The 19,716-nt window shown below is 34.5% G+C and overlaps 2 protein-coding genes across 6 annotated transcripts in view; one reads left to right on the forward strand and one right to left on the reverse strand.

Annotated features, from left to right (window-relative positions):
* LOC143226430 (E3 ubiquitin-protein ligase RNF123-like) overlaps positions 1-7,950 on the reverse strand; it is a 121,760-nt gene extending 113,810 nt beyond the window's left edge. For 3 of the 5 annotated variants that reach the window (XM_076457376.1, XM_076457375.1, XM_076457371.1), the window contains exon 1: positions 7,726-7,924. The gene's annotated coding sequence lies outside the window, so the exon portion shown is untranslated. Of the gene's footprint in view, positions 1-7,442; positions 7,462-7,725 lie in introns of those variants that run through there. The other 2 variants (XM_076457372.1, XM_076457373.1) reach the window with 2 other exon arrangements.
* A 3,927-nt stretch (positions 7,951-11,877) lies between these two features.
* The window catches only part of Spf45 (splicing factor 45), a 40,971-nt gene continuing 33,132 nt past the window's right edge, over positions 11,878-19,716 (forward strand). Inside the window, exons 1-3 of the mRNA XM_076457385.1 lie at positions 11,878-12,151; positions 16,762-16,842; positions 17,744-17,817. Coding sequence (XP_076313500.1) covers positions 16,773-16,842; positions 17,744-17,817 — 144 coding nt within the window. The 5' untranslated portion in view covers positions 11,878-12,151; positions 16,762-16,772. The remainder of the gene's footprint in view (positions 12,152-16,761; positions 16,843-17,743; positions 17,818-19,716) is intronic.

Consider the following 19,716-nt stretch of genomic DNA (forward strand, 5'->3'; position numbering starts at 1 on the left):
GGAAACAAGATGCTCAAAGTTCAATGTAGAGTTTTATTTGGAAAAGCTTGTTTTCACATTGCTCACTTCCAGTCAACTGCCAACTGGCATGGAGCCAAGCCTTGAATACAGGACTATACTCCATGTGTAGAACAGACACAGCAGTGAGAGTGCCATAGCAGACTATTTTAGCTGGGGTGTGGGCGAGCTCATTCCCACAAATACCAACATGGCCCAGTATCCAGAAAAACTGGATAGAAGTAGATGTTAAAGAGAAATGGACCAGTCGGTTTTACATATCAGAGAAAACAGGGTGTGAACAAACATGGAGTGATTCCAGGATCAGTAGAGAACTAAGTGAGTCAATACAAATAGTGCAGTTTGAGTACTGCTCAGCTTCTATGTGACCCAGGGCAAGAGAAATGGTGTACAGTTCAGCTCTGAATGCAGAAGCTGTAGAGGGGATTCTGCATGCAACCACCAAATCACAACAAACTGTGGCAGAGCCTACACAGTAGCCTGAATTTGAACCATCTAAATAAATAGGAATGGAAGGATGGTTCAAAAGATGTTCAGCAAATAACAGACAGTACTTTCAATCAGGAGTATCTGCTTTTCTCAGATGACTTAAAGATAGGTCACATTTGGGAGCTGTAAGAAGCCATGGTGGGATGGGCTGACCAGTGGATACAGCAATGTTATCCAAGGACAGACCCAATCCATCCAACTGCAACTGAATACAAAGGCCAAAATGAACAATGACAGATCATCTGTTTTGAAAAAGCATGGCTCACTGAGGAAGGTAAACACAACACCAGGTGAGATGCTGTGATAAGGATCACAGTTTCAAAGAATACAGAAAAGACAGTTGCAAATGGCAGAGGTGTACAAGAGGTTCATGAGACTATGTATAAGCTTTGGACTGGGAAAGCATGGAAAGCCCAGGTGCAGAGCCAAAGTCCCTGATGATGAATGGAGTCCAGTATCTTCAAGGCCGAGGTCCTGGCATTGCCATAGACCAGTGACCCACAGTCTAGTTTTGATCAAATAAGAGCACAATATATCTTTAGCATAGAACATCAATCCACTCCTCAAGTGGTGGAAGAGGGAACACAGAGGATGTTTAGCACTCTTGTACATTTGACCTGTAGCTGATTGATGTGTGGCATAAAGGTCAGCTTACAATCAAAGATAAGCCCCAAGAACTTTGCTGTGGTTCATTTTGATAAACGAATGAAGACAGTCTGTAGCTACCGCTCAATATGCCTTATGTTCGACAACTGACATGAGATATGAAAGTCATCAACATAGAGTCCGTTTGTAACAGTAAGAGAAAGTTGTTCAGTGATGGCATTAATCTTTACACAGTCTCCAAGTTCCTATAGAAAAGAATGGGAAAGTGTCAAACCCACATTAACTTGGAATTTCCTGTCCATTAAAAAATGTTCAGTAAAAGTGGGCAAATGGCCATGTAACCCACATATATGGAGGTCTTGCAAAATGCCATACCTCCACGTTGTATCATAAGCCTTCTCAATGTCAAAGAATATTGATACAAGATGTCGTCATCTGAGAAAGGTTTCTCTGATTGATGTTTCAAATTGAATCAGGTGGTTCATAGTGAAGTGCTGTCATCAGAACCCACACTGGGTGGGTGAGAGGAAGTTGTCTGATTCGAGGAGCTAAACAAAACGAGCATTAACCATCTTCTCTAAGGTCTTACAGAAACAGCTCATTAAAGCAACTGGAAGGTAGTTTGAAGGAATCTTGAAATCCTTCCAGGCTTAGAGAAATGTAGGATAATAGCCTGGCACCAGGCATCAGGAAAATCATTTTCCTGTCAGATCCAGTTAAAAATAATCAGAAGAATAGCAAGAGAAGCAGGAGATAGATGGCACAGCATTTCATAGTGTACATCATCAGATCCAACTGATGTAACAGACCGACAAAGGGCCAATTTGAGTTCCACCAGTGTAAAGGGACGATTGTAGTTGTAAAGACAATCAGCTCAAATGGAAAGAGGTGATTGCTCTACCTGAGTTTTGATGGCTAAGAAGGTGGAGGATGTAGCAGAAGTGCTAGATACCCAGCAAAACCTTTCACCTAGAATACTGGCAGTGCTACAGGTATCACCTACTTCCTGGCCATCAGAGAGCAAGACCAAGAGAGGGATAGAACTGTATTGCCCACTGACATTTCAAATCTTGTCCTATATGACTTTGGAACTGATGGTAGAAGAGATGCTGGTTGTGAACTTAATCCAAGAATCCTTCTAGTTTTGACAACTTACCCACCGAGCATGTGCTTGAGCCTGCTGGAAAGCGATGCAGTTCAAGAGTGTGGAATATCTACAGAAAGTATCCCAAGCCTCTTTTTGAGCCTTCCATGCCATGTGGCAGGCAGGAATCCACCATAAACAAGGATATAGTGGAAAACGTGTCAAGGTTTTAGGAATGCTATGAGCAGCTGCTTGTATAATACAGTAAGTTACTGCTGCCACACAGTCATCTATTGATGGCTAACAGATGATGGCAGGATCAAGTTCTGCAACAGCAATGAAAGAGGGCCAGTTTGCTTGATCCAGCTTCTACCAGGGCATGTGGTCGGGTGGCATTGACCAAGGCCAATCTCTCTCAAAATTATAGGAAAATGATCACTGCCTCATGGGTGATTGTCAACCCTCCATGAAAAGTGGGAGAATAGTAGAGGGAAGCAAATTGAGAGATTAATAGCAGTAGACAGATTAATAGACAGAAATTGGTGTTGACATTGATTCATCAACTTTTTTAACATGGAGATCAAAAGGCTTTTCATTTGTTTTGAGAACAATTCTTTTGAAGGCACAGTGGTGGACAGCAACTTTTGAGCCTCAGGATAAGTAGTGTTATGAATCAGTTTCAAACACTGCACCTTTTTTTCTTCCAACAATTTATGGCAAGAACAAAAGTAGGACAGGTGAGAGCCATTGCAATTGATGCAATGAGGGTCCATTACACTCATAGGCATCATGGTCCTTGCCACCGTAATGAGCACACATCAAGGAACCATGACACGACGTCTTTAAATGACCAAACCACTGACAGTGGAAATATCGGAGAGGGTTCAAAATGTATGGCCATACTCTGCAACTAAGATAACCTGCCATGATTGTGGCAGGTAGACATGGTGATGTAAATGCCAGAATGAGGATATTGGTCGGCATTGTAATTCCATCTTTGTGAGTGGAGATAGCCTCACTACAGAAACTCTTTGAGTGGAGAAACCAGCAAGAATCTCTGACTCAGGGATATTCTTCAAATCCCTCTCAACAAATTCAAAGTAGCATGAGGTGTAACCTCAATAGGTATATCCCCACCCAATTGCCTTGGAATGCAAGAGTTCACTGTGTTGAGATGTGAATGTTTCCACCAATATGTCACCAGATTGAAGTTTCTTTACTGACTTTGGAGAGCCAGCAAATCCCTCTAGTCCCTTCTGAATGAAAAAGGGAGACATTTGCCCTAAAGGTTTGTCTGAAAGAGAGTGTAGGATAAGAAAATGAGGTACAACAGGTGTTACAGGTGTTGAAGATTACTGCTCTAAACCTTCAAGATGTGGTTATTTACCTATGGACTGTTTTTTTCACTATTTTATTTAAGTTTTTATTTGGAGGATCCATAATAAAAAAAAGAATGTTTATGCACCCCTGACCTCACCCACCAAGGAACCCTATGAGGGGATGCATTACAATGCTAGGGTTTCATGAACACTATACCCAAACACCAGCATCAGATACAATGTTTGCAGCACCTGTTGAAAACATCCAACACTGGTACTTGGGTGACCCTAGCCCAAGTGGACAAAGGCTGCCCATCTACAGGAATTCAAGGCCAAAGTGGTGTGTTAGGGTTGGACCCTTCAACCACCAGAATCCTCAGGAGAAGAGAAGAAGCATGAAAGTGAGAGGGTTGGCTGGACGATGATCAGTAGAGTCCTCTAGATAGAGAGAGAACCCCCAATGAAAACAGAGAAAGAAGCTATATACTGTGGGCAAAACACAATTTGGTAATTGGAGATGGTCCACAACCCAGTCACACTACCCAATACATGGCAAGCGAGGAAACTACCCATTAAAAATTGGCCCAAGAATGATTACATGATGGTGGTGAAATTATAAAAACAAAATAGTTGTTGGAATGAAATACAAACAAACAATTCACTAGGAGCATCATGTCCAACAGTGTACCAGAAGTTCAAGCATGTGGATATGAAGAAAAAAACTCATCATGAATCCAAGTGCCAAACACAAAATACATTATCAGGGATGATCTCCAACAAGAGAGGGAAGTGTAGGTGAAGAGTTGTAGGTCCAGAATGGGTGGAGGTAATGGATTAGGAGATCAATCCAGCCACCCATACAAATATTAGAATGAGGGAAGATACAGAAGACATTTATTGAAGTCAAAGTATTACCTGTGACATACATACAGGTGACTATAAAGAATATAAAGTTCACCTGAAGCCATAATCACAAAACATCAAACACAGAATGAGTAGAATAGGTGCAAATCCACATGACAGCAAGATTAATGCACACAGGCAAATGAAAGAAGGCTGATCTCACCTGAGAACAAGTTGAAAAACACCTCCTCAGTAAATAAGGTGTTGACTGGGAGTGAGAAATTAGTAGAAATGGTGATGAACACTGTCCCAAAGAGTTTGTGGAAAATAAGAGCAGAAGGTGAGAACAAAAAAAACAGGGTTGAAAAGAGGAGGGTAAGGGAAGAGGAGAGTAAGTCCATGAGAAAAAAAAAGTAGTAAAACCCCTGAGAAAATGGAAAAGTGTGACCACAAGAGCTCAAATGGTGACAGATGAGCACCTACAGAAACCTATATAAAAGAAACATCACAACAAACACAATGGAACTGACATTGTGTTGAAAAGGAAGTTGCAAATAAAAATGATAGGAAAATAAGAACAAAGAACAGATAGAATGATGGAATACCCTAGCCTTTACTAGACATCATGGAGATGACTAATCTCTATGCACTTCGTGTTCAGGATAATAAGATGCATAAAGTCTGCAGAGGCAGAACTGTTTGAAAAAAAAAAAGTTCACAACAGTTGGTTTTGTAAACACTTCAACCAAGCATTAATATTAAGAAATCTCAGAAAAGGAAAAAAGATATCTCAACACAAGTACCAAATCAAGAAGTGATGATTGAAAAATAAGTATAGAGGAAGCCACCTGTGTTAGAAGGTGGTGCCACACTCTTACTAGAGGATGGTTGTGGCATACTTGTTTACTTGCAACAATGCAGTAATATTATGTGCAAACACAAGCGATTAGATTGGAGCCTTCAGACTAGTGGTGAGAAAAAAGTTTGCTTATAGAGGGCAGCACTGAATCAGGAAAGCTAGTTGTGAGAAGAGCATACTTATATTAATAACTACCACTTAGCAATAGTGCATTGCTTGGATGGCTAAAGAGACTGAACCACAAGAACATTAAAATCCCTTTCTCCCATAAGGCAATTAAGGTTATTCCCACCAAAACTATACTCATAACTCAAATGTTGATATCCTACATTCATTACCAGCCATTTAATACAATTAAATGTCATCTATAACTTATTCACCAAACATATTAAACAATTCAAATCCTTTTGTAAAGCAAAAGCAGCATTCTCATAACTAGCAACCCCCAAAATCTTAACATCATCAGCCTATCATTTGACCTAAAAGCTTAATTATTCTTTAAGCCTTCTAATTTTTTTTCTTGAGCTTAAAATTATTGTGAGCATCTTGTTTCCATCTAGGAACTGGTCAGGATGAAGAAATGGCTTAATTTGATGAAGAGGTGCCCACTTACAGAAAATACATCTTGGAGATGGCTCAAATAGGTAATGAAAGAAAATGTATTACAAGTAACAAATGTACATTTTGACAAACTTCTGTTATCAGATGACAAAAACTTGTTGAAACATTGTACATTTGCTACTTATAACAAAGAATACTGCTTAAACTTTTGTAAGTAAAAACTTTCAAAGTAAAATTTAATAACACAACCATTTCATGATCATAAAATATGAGTCTTCTTGTATTATCCCTCTAATGCCCTATACTCCCATCCTAATATTTTGCTTCCCTTAAGATGTTGGAAGAACCCAGCTCTGTAACTACTCATCCATTAACCTCTTCAACTCCTTCAACACTGCCTTAATAACTATATTAGTTATAAGAGTTGGCTTTGAGGTGTTTATTTATTTAATAGTTTAGTTTGGTTCAGAGAATGGAGTAGCCTACATGGGCCAATGGGTCTCTTGTTGTCCTAAAACATTAACTGAAATTATGTCCGAGTTTTCCACCTTACTACATGCATTTAAATACAAAAAATTGAACCAATAAACCATACACAAACATCACATCAACAAGCAAATCACTTCCACATTCACAAATCTTTTGGAGAGATAATTATTCAAAAAATAGGTGTGAATTTGGCTTCATAGTTTACAATTATCAATAATGCCTATTTTCCAGCCAGAACATTCTACCATTGAAATTGACAATCCAAGTCTAAAGTAAAAAATTATTTAAAACTGAATGTCAATGAAAACAAACTTGTTGCACTGTATTTGTAGTCAGCAAATGTTTGTTATTAACATTCCAATTAAAACTTTGTTACTTTTCTAATAGAGTGGTTAGCCAATGGAATAATTTTCTGTCAAAAGTGGCAGAAGATGCAACATTGAAGAATGTTGAATAATCATTTCAGAGATCAGGATTTAATATTTTTTAGTTTACTTTCTTTTTTATCATGACACTAAATCAAAATGTCAACTTAAATATAGTAGATATTATGTGACAGTGTGATAATAAGTTTCCTTAGCATTTGCATCTTAGTGATGCCACCAAGTCTTATCTGTGTACATCAATGTTATTCATCATGACAATTTTTTCAAAAATAGCTCTTTTGTTAAATTTGTACTTGTGTAATTACAGATTACTATATAAAAAGATAAACACTATGTTAAAAAAAGTATTTTATTTTATTATATAGCTAATCTTCAATCGCTAATTTAACCTCAAAAATGCTACACTTATTCACTTATGAGTGTTTATCATCCTGACTAACAAAATACTACCAACAGTTTAACGTTTTTACCAGGTAAGAGCACCTGTTGTATTAATCATTGGTAGTACTTTCTAATAAATGTTATCAAAACTGTATGGCGATTTATATCCTTTACTGAATGTTGCCTCTAATCACAGCTAGCAATTGTTATCATGAAATGCCCTGATAGTTTGGTCTGTTTCATTAATCAAAAATAAAGTGGAACATTTTATATAATAATGAAAGATAAAACAACATATCAATCATCATATAACCATTAGCTAGCAACTGTTGTCTACATTAGAAATATCCAAATAAAGTTTTGCTTACAAAAATTTAGTAGTAACTAAGCATCTTAACAAGACTAACCTAAAATTTGGTAATAACACGCACAGTATTACTATTAGTACTGGCAGTAGTAATAACACATGCAGTAACTAATATTAGTAATAACGCACGAACTGACAAGCTACTCCATGGTTGATACTCCAATGTCAGTCCTCACTTTCATAACACTAAGTTAAAAATAATGTGTAGCCCATAAAACAAGCAGTAGCATGACGACTTATTACCGTGATTTATAGTATAAATCATTAAATTAATAGTATTAGAATAATAAGATAACCTGGGTAACATTGGAAAGGTTACTTACATGTGCTGTATTCTACGCTCAAAATCAAACAGTTTGCTTCCTGATATAATAGACCAAAATATTTTAAACTTATATTTAACACATATTAACGCAATAAATAACATTAAATTAAAAACATAAATCACCAAAGGTAAAAATTCGTTTTTCCTCCTCAAAATATTTTTAACATCATCTGCTGGAAATAGCAATTCCTGGTGGGCAAATCTACAGCATATAATACGAAAAAAAAAAGGTTATATGTATAATATTTTTTGTTGTATTTTACTCGCCATAGTTAATCTTTATTTATATAATGTTCAGTTCACACTTACAAAAATATAGGCTGTTATTTTCTTTATTTAGTTTTGTCCGTAGTTATTGGTCAGAGATGGAATTATTCTCAACTGGTGTAGCTCCAAGAATCGAATGATGTATTGAGCTTCATGTTTATTGTTGTAATGTTATTCTTTTGCCAGCGATAAAGACATCCCAAAGGAATTTTTCCTTAAAAAAAATAAACAAATACACAAACATTCGTTAACTGATTTTTTTATTTATTTGGAGAAAATAATTCAATATCCATTCCATGCAATGACAATAAACACTTTTTATCGTTTCTCTGCCAATCTTCTTACACCCAGCTCAACAAAAACATTTTCTTACAAATTCGTTATTCTTTATACCACCTAATAATCCAACCATTGAAAGTTGTAGAGAACACAGAGTTCTGAAGAATGTAAAGATTATTACATCGCCAACTGTAATAGATGATAGTGGACAGTAATAACAATTTCCGACATAATAAGCTCTTTTGGGTAGTACATTGAGTCCCACTGTGTTCAGTACATTTGGGTTTAATAAAACAATTATTTGCCATTAGAATTTTTTGGCTATATTCTTGACTATTCTTTGACTACTCTAGATCTTAATCCTCACTTGTAAATGTCACACCTTCTATATTATTCTGCTGTACTTTAAGATGATAACCTCTACTCTCTTGTGCTTTCCTCTTTTCGTAATGTTTATATTTCTCAGCAGTGTATGATTTCCGAGATAATAGCTGAGTCAGCACTTCCATCCAGGTTGTTACACAATGTTAAAGTTGTACTCTGGGAGTTTTTGGAGCTCTTTTACTATCTGGCCTTCTACGTTGCAAAATTTTAGCATCTACTTCAATGCTGAATTAAATATCTAAAGTGTAATATTTTGACAATATAAGAAATTATAAAAATGACTTAGAGCTTGCATAATATTAACAATATTGGAGTTGAACAGTAAATTCTTTCTCTGGCATTCATTGCCTTGCCATAGTAAACTATCTCTGGACTTTTCTTAGTCCTTAATAAGCATTATCAAAGGTCTCTTCATGTGTGATTATTTCATTCAAGTATATGATTATGATGTTATGTGGTAGTTCAGAAAGAGCACACTCCAATTAACATTAAAATGTATCAGGTACATTACATAATACAAAATATAACAAACAAATCGACATACGAGGGCTGTTCAAAAAATACGAGGACTGTTTGAATTGCGCGGCTCCAGTTGGTTCCAGGGGAATCCGCTTGGTGTCGCTAGGTTCGCACAGATCAGCTGATTACGACGCCATTTCCCGATTGCAGATATCTTCATTTGTGTATTAGCTACGCGGTTTTAAGTGAAGTGCGATTTTTTTCGTTTGGCGGATTTCAGAATGAATGACCTGAAGGAGCAACGACTTGCTGTGAAATTTTGTGTTAAACTTGGAAAATCTGCGACTGAAACTTCTGCTATGCTTAACACGGCTTACGATGATGTTGCTATGAAGCGTACGGCATGTTTCAAGTGGCATGAACGTTTTAAGGATGGTCGACAGATGGACGTCCTTCCACGTCAACTGACGACCCACACGTCGACAAAATCAACACCTTGGTGCGGGCAAATCGACGTCTGACTGTCAGGGAGCTTGCTGAAGAGTGTGGGATATCAGTTGGATCTTGTTACGAGATTTTGACCGAAAAATTGAAGATGCACTGCGTTGCTGCGAAATTCAGCCCTCAGAACTCGTGAGTTTTTGACCAAACACTCGATCACTGTTCTTCCCCACCCCCCCTACTCACCTGACCTTGCTTCTTACGATTTTTTTTGTTCCCCAAACTCAAAAGACCCTTGAAAGGAAGAAGATTTGAGACGATTCCCGAGATTAAGGCAAATGCGACGAAGGAGCTGGAGGACATTACAAAAGAAGCGTACCAGGACTGTTTCAACAAGTGAAAACACCGTTGGGATAAGTGTGTGCGTTGGGGAGGAGAGTACTTTGAAGGGGTCCCAGACCTGTAACTTCTAAATAAAGTACATTTTGTTTTATGACGTCAGTCCGCGTATTTTTTGAACAGCCCTCGTAATACATTTCCTGCAACAAGGGCTGTCTTCTCTCTACTTGATTTGTGTACTTACGTTTCTAATAACCACAGTAATGCTCATGAACTACTATTCTGTTCTATCACTCCTTGTTCTTCATAGCTTCTATCTCTTTGAAAGACATAGTCTACTTTGCAAGTATAAATCATATGGATAACTGGTATATTGGACTGCAGCTCCAGCACCAGTCTTTTAAGATGATTTATTTATCAATCTTGTTTCTTAAAGCCAACTGGAGAAGATGTCTTGAGATTCTATGAGCAAGTTATGTAATTTCTAGTATTAGAAATCACATCAGTTTTAAGACATCTACATCTCTGGTATCAATTGCTTGAGTGGTCTTGGTGCTTTAGTTGCAAGTAAGTACGTTTGAGTTATGTCATGGATCTTTGCAACATTGGCAAACGTCCTACATCCAAAAGATGACTTTTTATAGACTCGACATCTCTTCTCACAACTGCCTCTTTTCGATATTACTTTTACATACATCGGGAAAATGCCGATTGTATTCCTTTAGATTCAATACATTCAAGAGATTAAACAAGGGCTATGAGAACATGGTCATTTCAGAAAGTCTGTCATAATTTCTGATGGTGCAGCACTAAAATATCTTCTTCCTGTTAACGTGGGTATTTTCAAGTAAAAACTACTAGTTTCGCAAAAAGTATCAGGTAGATGGCTTCCATAATAACTTCAGATTTGTTCACAAAACAGGGAGAATAATTCTTTTAGAGTAACTCATAACAAAATCTCCCTAGGGTGTGTAAAATAATAAGATTGTACAAAGATGCTTCGAATGAAAACAGTCTTTATTATTTGACCAAAAGAAAAGATAGTGTAAGTGTTTGTGTAGAATAAAAGACAGTCATTTGTACTAAGTTGTGCACAACTTTCTTTCGATTGTAATCGATCTCTGTATAGCTAAATACAGTGTTTTTGGTGTAAATGTTTATGTTTTCCCATTAAAACTGAACCAAGAAACCACATCTAAGTTCAATTGATAAATTCGCTTTCTTTACATGCCCAGTCGACAGCATCACTTTGTGACCGTTGTTTTTTAATACCATTGTCGGATGTTACTTTTTGTCAATTAGTCAACGACCAACTCGGATAGAAAAGTATATTACATAAATAATAATTTCTGCGTGAGTGTTCTATGTTAATGCAATATTCTCTTGGACAGAATAGACACTAATTACTAATACTAACTATACATATAACAAAACAACTAGGAAAATAGAATGTCAACGATTTTCTGGTAATATTTTCATAATAAACAACATACCTGCATAGCACAGTAATTAAAGTTAGAGGAATATTATTAAGTTAAATTACCACCCGACATGGCCAGATGGTTAAGGCACTTAACTTGTCATCCGAAGGTCTTGAGTTCAAATCCCCGTCACACCAAACATGCTCACTCTTTCAGTTGTAGATGTGTTATAATGTGATGGTCAATCCCACTATTCGTTGGTAAAAGAGTACCTCACGAGTCGGCGGTAGGTGGTGATAACTATCTTCCCTCTTGTCTTACACTGCTAAATTAAGGACAGCTAGCACAGATAGCCCTCGTGTAGCTTTGCGCGAAATTCAAAAAAAAAAAAGAAAACTGGTTAAATTACCAAACCAGCTTTTTAAAGTATATTACTGCACCATTGTGTAAATAAAACGTCAACCAAAAATCACTTTCTTTAAACATTTCGTGAATACTTGTATGTTTATAAATTAGGCTTATACATTTGGACGGTATCGTATCTTTATATAAATATATTAGTATTTAATTGTCTTTGTGCTTTGTATTCTCATTTAATACTGAGAGATTTTGGCCCATTAATAAAAAACTTTGAATAAGTTGAATTAAGCAAGTAACAATGATGTCAGCTTTTGTCGTATTTCTGATTTTCACACTAACTTTATTATTTTATTAACAAGTTAGATATATGTATAATATTAGCTAGATTATCGGATGTGAACTTGTCGGCAACTTCGGTTTGATATACAAAGTATATTTATCACGTGTGTGGAATTGGTGGAAACGAAAACTTTTGTAAGTTTTGTTTACTTTATATAATAACGAGAACGGTGCTGATAACGAAGTAGTTAAGTAATTTATAACATTAACAATTGATAGTTTATTGAAAGTCCTCAAGCGCTCGTATATCTTGTTAAATGTTGCTGTTTTAGTTCTTCTCGTATTCACACTTCTAGGCCTAACGTCAATAATTACATTTAAAGGTGTTGGTCAAGCTGAAAGTCCAGATAATTGTTTATTTTTGGATTTGTATAATTTTATGTTATTAAATTAATATGTTCAGGTAGTAACGGCTTACCTCAAATTCATTTTTTATTTGTTAATCCTATTTAAATGTTAATTTGCATTCAAATATAAAAGCAAAATATGTGTTTCTGAAATGGATGATGGTGTATTTTTAATATTAATAATATACTACTGGAATATTGTTGTATTTGTAATATTGTAGACCACAACAAAACGCTTATATATTTTGCTTAAAATTAAATATTAGAAAAGAATAATATTGTATAATTTGTATAATCATGATTTGATAACTTCAAAAGTATTACTCATTTTTGGCTATCACAGCTATACTATGATAGTATAATGATTTCTGATACAGTTTTGGGAATGTTCTAGGATGATGTACAATGGAGATGTATGTAATTGGCTTTGGGATAGTTTGACAGGCATGTATGGAAATGAGATACCAGCAAAGCATTTAAAAATAAGGAAATATTAAATAGAAGGGAATAAGACTAAAAAAGTATGGCTTGATTCACATTGTCTTGTTCAGTACGTTAATAAGTTTATCACCAAAAAATATTCATACTACCATATAGCATAACAAGCATATAAAATCAGATAAATATCTTGTGGTTTGTGCAATGTTTTGCTGTGCTGCCACCAATTTGTTCTGTGAAAATTGCCTTTTGACACCATTTTCCAATGAAAATTGTCACAGCATTTTCAGATTTAATTAACATTATAAATTATTGTATTAGTTACTGTTATTTCTGATGTACAGTGTACTGTAATCTGTAATTAATCAAGTAGCCTGTTTACACGTATACAAATAAGTGGTTGCATTTGTATCATACATCTATTGATAAAATGTTGTAATTATAAATAATTTAGTTGAAAAAAACTACAAATATCTTGTAAGGAAAGAAAAAAAAATTTTGTGAATGCAAATTAGGAGCATTAATTGAAATTAAGGTGTTACTATTTTCACATTTCTAAATTTGTGGCTGGTGTTAATTTTGGTAACCAATATAAAAAAATATTGTGCATAATTATTTATACCAGTAGACTATGGGGTTTCTTTCCTCATTTTTCTTAAAATATGAGCACTGACGAATTATTTTGAAGGCTGTCTCTGCACTTTTACCTTTGGGGAAAAAAAAAGTTTAAACACACTCTTTTTTTATTTATTTATTTTCAAGAAATCGTCAATTTCTATCTCACAACTATAATTTGCTAGTCTCAAATATTGTCAGGATTTGATTCTATAAGCTTACCACCACTGTTCACACTAACATGAACAATTGTAGCTGTAGCTAGGAGGCAATGCTTGCTCAAATATTTTTTCAGACAAGTTAGTTAATGAACTCATAAGTTACACAATTAGAATATAGAAAAAAAACAAACAGAAACTATTAAGACATTGATAACTCTCCTTTCTTAGCTTTTTCATGTGTAAGTAATGAGACTTGTGTAAGATAGAATTTCAGTTGAGTACCCTGCTGTGTCAATGGTAAGTTTACAGACTTTACAACACTAAAGTCTGGAGTTGTATGAAGGAAGACAGCACAGACAGCTTATGTAGGTTTGTGACAAAAATTTTAGGTGCAGTTAGCTTACCTACTTGTACAATTTTAACTTTGTGTGGTTTTATTATTTAACTTAGTTAATAGAAATTACAAACAATTCAATTTGTTTCTATTATTGTTCTAGAAGGTATTAAGTTTCAGTGCAATAATTTATAAAATCTGTGTTAGTGGTCTAATAATTTAAGTAAACTTAGTGATATGAAGAAACAATAGATTAATTATAAGTTACCATTATCTTGAGCTGAGAAAATATAAGAATAATAGTGTTTGCATGAAACTGGGGCTAATATTTAATACTCTGTTTTATAAAAACATTACATGGAGAACAAATTGTACAGTGAACTAAATTTTAAGTTCTCTTTTCAGTTAAACTTAGCTAAAGTGTAAGGAAGATGTAGTTTCACAGACAGCTGTCTAACTAAATATAAAATACATGGAAAACAAGGCTTCTATAAATTCAGCTAAAAATAAAACACTTCTTTTTTACTTTGATACAACCATAAGTTAAATGTAAATTTTGTATTGATGTAGAATGGGACCACTTGAAGTAAATCACATAGTTTTGTTTTTTTCCAACTTTCTTTTATTATTAGAAAGTAAAATGATTGTATTTAATATAACTTGTTTTTTAGACTCTAGACCTGTGGACAGAGTGCAGCCAACTGTCTGTCTTTGGATTTATACTTCAAAGAGTAGTATAAGGTGGTTGTATTAGTTTTATATCTTAACTCTTGAAATAACAGGACCAAATGATATTTGCTTTTAAAATATTGGATTGCAGTAAGTTTTACTGTGTATTATAAAGTTGGAAGCTTAAATGACAATGCAATGTGTTCTTGTCATTTGTAGTCAGTAACTAAGGCCTTTAAAAACTGTAATAAAGTCAGTTTAAGTTTTTTAATTTATACATTAGACCTTTTTTAATGTGATTCCCTTTTAAGAATCACAGTCCATTTAGTTTGATTTGAAATTAGAAAATGACCGTAACGTCAAAATACTCAAAATCAGGACTGGAAAGGCCAACTTCAGGTGACTAATGCTGCTGTTTGAACTACCTGTTAGTCATTCTGGCAAGTTATTATTAAAATTTTGCCACAAGTCTTTTAAAACTTTTATTACTTTTTGAAAATAGCCATAACATCAAATAACTTGGAACCAGGACTGAAAAGTCCAACTTCAGGTGAATGATGGTGGTTTTTGTACTTACCTGTTAGTCTTCCTGGTGAGTTATGATAATTGCAATTATGCTACAGAAAGTCCTTACAACTTGTATTACTGTAGTTTTTCTCTTAATGTTGTAGACTAGATGTAAGCATTGGTTTTATTGTATTTATGTTTTTTTTAACTTTGTTTTGTTTTACCTTAATTTCCTTTTATGAATTTTACTAAATTTACTTTAATTTTAACTTTTTACTGGATGTTTGCAGATGCAGCTGCTTTGTGCCATAAAACACCAAACCAACCAACCAATAAGGGCAGATCAAATTAATGATGGAGATGAATTCAGGAAATGTTTTCAGTTCTGTTCCAAGAAAATTAACCCTTTTGCATGGTTGGTGACCTCAGTGGAGTTGAAGGCTCAGCACAGTAGGCGACCTTCCTTTATTCCTGTTATTCTTATGTATTGAATTTAACATATATAGTATTGGGAACAATCACTGAATATTTCAGGGACTTTTGTTGAGTTATTGCCGAGATATCATGCTTTTAGTACCGATACTGTAATTAGTTGAAGTATCAAACATATATATTCAGCGCCATGCCAAACATCAAAAGTTATTATTCAGTGCCGAAAGGGTTAAAAAAAATCTTACTTTTATGAGGATTTCTTTAATTCCATGTATTTGTTACAGCACAGAAAAACATTATTACATACTTACACACCCAATTATGTCCATGCACTTGTAAAGTTTAGTAAGGGAAGAATCCTTTGTAGTAATTATTTAATGTGTAACTTCTTTAATAAAATGTAGTTGTAATGTCATTAGTTTATTCTGCATTTGTCTTAATATGTATGTTTGTCCATTTACATGTTTGACAAAAGTTTTTGATTGATTTCTCTTTCAGATTTTAAAAATATCTTACAATTAACATGTGACATCAGTGACTGACAGTGTATGGTGTAAGACCTTTGTTCATAACACTGTTGTAGTCACCATGGGGTCATAGATATAGTTTTAATAGTAAACTATACAGCTGTTAAGACTGCACAAAATATTCATGTATATTGAATATATGTAACAGAAACTGTAACAGGAAAACAGCTTTTTTTTTTTTTGTCATGTCTGTCTCCAGAGTAAATAACAACAACTTTGGTCAGAATAAGCTATGTATTTACCACCAGAAGTATACCGAGTTAAGTATACTCTCATGTTTCTGTTTATAAGGATTAGAATGCATTGTTTCATCAGTTGGATTCTCTCTTTGTTAATGATATTTTTTGTCATGAAACCCCAATATCTCATAAGATTTGGACAGCTTAGGAAATTTAGATTAGTTCTAAATACAATAAAGCTATCGGATTATGGGGATGCTACAAATATACTTAAGGCAAAAAACTGAGGGTAATTTTGTTTTTAAATAAAAATGTTTACAGAAGTAAATATACAATTTTATGATCATACTTTGTAACTGTTATATGAAGTGCATTCATCATATTACTGTTAATTTTAATATGACTGTTTATTTTTATTGCCATCATGCTGGTATGACTGGTTAGATGACAACCAGACACAGTATACACTATTGTCTTGTGACTGTACTTTTTATTCACTTTTTACTTAGTTATTTATAATATTGATTTTTTTTAAGTTTTGAAAGAGATGTCTCTATATGATGGTTTGGGGCTGGATATCAAAGATAAAGGTCCAAAAGAACAGAAAGCTGATTTAAGTAAGTTTGTTTTTTGTTTGTTTTTTTATTGAATATGTAAATGTTCATGATGATTTGATACAGAGTGATGAATAGAGTAAGGTACTGTAGCTATAAATCATCAGGTTATAATACAGTTAAAGGTGTTTTTGTTTGGATATTAGCAAGTATTAATGTTAATACTGGCCATATCTCAAGTCAGGCTAGGAATGTAAAAAGAACAAGCACTGTTGTAAATGTGATTACATGTGTAAGAAGGCTTTTATTGAAAGGTGGTTTGTTTTTTTATTAATCACACCATAAGATCACACAGAAAGCAGCTGGAGAAAGGTTGGTCTATAGAGAGTTGAAAATGAAGAACTATATGTTATTTTCAGCATATTTTAATTAACAAATACGTACCTCAACAACCGGAAGAAACTGTATCCTATTTTGTTACACACGATTGGGTGTGTATATAGATACCACAATTTTCTTTTTTATATAGTATTAGACAGAGAAACATTTTAAAAGTCTAATACAAACACAGGTAAAAAGACATGTACCAGTATAGAGTACCACAAAAACTGAAGAGAATGGAAAGAATGGCTATTTTATTATTATTATTTTGTTATTGGAGTGAAAATAAAATTTTGCTATTTTTTACTGTGCTTTAACTAAATTTATAAATATAAAAATAAATATGTACTCTATTAAAAAAAATGTATTACCATTCTTATGCCTCACTTGGATCTGAATAGTTAATTTGTTTACATGCTTGGTCAAATTGACCAACCCCATATGTCTGAAGCTTTATATAATATTATTTATGATTGTATTGTATTATAAAAAAATTAATTAAACTTTTAGTAAACATTGCATGCCTGTTTTACTGTTATTTCCTATATAAATGTGATGCTAACTTGTTATCACTGTCAATTAGCTGGGTGGTCATCAGGCATCAAACTACTTCAGTCTCAGCTGCAACTAAAGAAAGCTGCACTTACTCAAGCAAAGGTAATAGTTATAAGTAAATTAGATTTGTTAAGTTTAAAGTAATTACACTCACAGTTTAACTCTCTTAGCTCAAATAATGCATGTCATATGTTTTAGTTATTTTCAAAATTTAACTAAAGAACTCTGTTTTAAGTATATTGACAAAATTAGTATAAAAATTTAGTTTATAATTCAAATTTAATTATTTTATCTGTTTTAATTTCTTAATTTTAAAGAAAATTTAATCAAATGCTCCACATTCTCATGATAAATTCATTTTGCCTTTAGCTATGTTTTGTATACAGGGATCAGGTTTAACAGTTCAGGGATCTAGCCTTTGGTCAAGCATCAGCACCATACATTTCTTGCTGGGTTGTACAAGTTTTTATTATGACTTAAGCCTGACTCAGCCACCCCCCATCCAGCTCCAGGCTGTCGAATGGGCAGTCAGGCCCTTACTTACAGCAATGATTCTGTTTTTTTTTGGTTGTGTGTTCTTCTCTCAAATCTCTGTTTTTTGGGGTGAGAAGACATGATATTCCTTGAATAGGCTTATTGTGACTCATGGATGTGGAGCTTCAATCCACTGGATCTTCTCTTTATCAGGAGCAACATGTTAGTTTTTGAGTGGTGAATGGTTTGGACCAACTCTACCATTAGCATGTATGTATATCTTTGTGTATGGGTGTGTAAATGTCTACTGCCACTCTGTCCTGAGTTTATCTCTTCACAAATACTTCCCTTTATGGATGAGGTGTTCATATTAAAGGTTAGGTAATCCTGGGTATTTGAATGGAAGATGAATCTTCATTTTTATCAATAACTTAAATCTTCGTGCTGTCCAACAGGCAGTATTACAAGGTCTATATCTCTTGCAAGGGAATATTTTTATGAGACTTTTCATCAATTCCACAGTGGACTCTTCAATTTACTTTCACGGAGATGTGTTTTAGGAGTTTTTGTTTTCTCTACAGGACTTATTCCAATCATACCAGCCTCCTGGCATGTATTTTCCTGGGGTGATGAATTTCTTAGCAGATTGTCATTTTCAGCCATCTCTTTCACCTCACCAAATGGATTCTCCATTGTGAGGTTTTCTGATTAGATTTTTTCTCAGTTCAGGTCTCCAAAGATTGCTTTTGCCATGCATTGGTACTCTCAATTACAAGCTTGGGAGTCTCCAGTACTTTATCCTCAGACTCAGGTGGTAGTTGCATTCAGTCCTGATTGAATGGAATTGCACATTTATGTCTTTCACCCATTTTATCTGTTACTCAGAGTTCTGGCTAAGTTTCAGTCCTCTACTTATGAACTTTTGCTAGCTGTAGGTTGTTGGCCTGACTATGATTTTCTCTTCTACAGTATCTTCAAGTGAGTCCACCTCTGCATCTTCCTCTTTTGTTATCTTCATTGAGGCATCCTCAATCCCACATCCTACACCAAGTCTTTTCCAAACTCCTTGAGGTTTAACATCTAAAGTTGTCTGGGGTGTATCTTACAAGAAGTTTGTACCCACTTTATGAAACACATTCACCATATCTTGTTTTGACATGGTTTTCACTTTGGTTTAGCTTTGTTTCCTGCTGTTTAGGTCAGATAATATTTCAACTACTCTTAGTTATTTTAAACATCTAAAGGTTTTGGACTCTCCATTGCTATCTAGCATTCTTCCTAAATTGCCTTTTCAGTTATGTAACGAGGATATTATGGTGGTATTACATGCTTTGTCTCAAGAACCATAAGAGCCTTTAGCCTTGTGTACCATGGGTGTTTTTGTTACTGCTTGCTTGTCAGACTGTTTATCTCTTCCTTTAGGTTCTGTTATACTGTGATAGATCTTTTTTGCTTTCTAAGTTTTTGGCAAACAGGGAATGGGATACATCTGTCTCCACAATTTTTTGTCTTCTATTTTTCACCTCT

Source organism: Tachypleus tridentatus, chromosome 9 (assembly GCF_004210375.1).
Source record: "Tachypleus tridentatus isolate NWPU-2018 chromosome 9, ASM421037v1, whole genome shotgun sequence".
Lineage (NCBI taxonomy): Eukaryota > Metazoa > Arthropoda > Merostomata > Xiphosura > Limulidae > Tachypleus > Tachypleus tridentatus.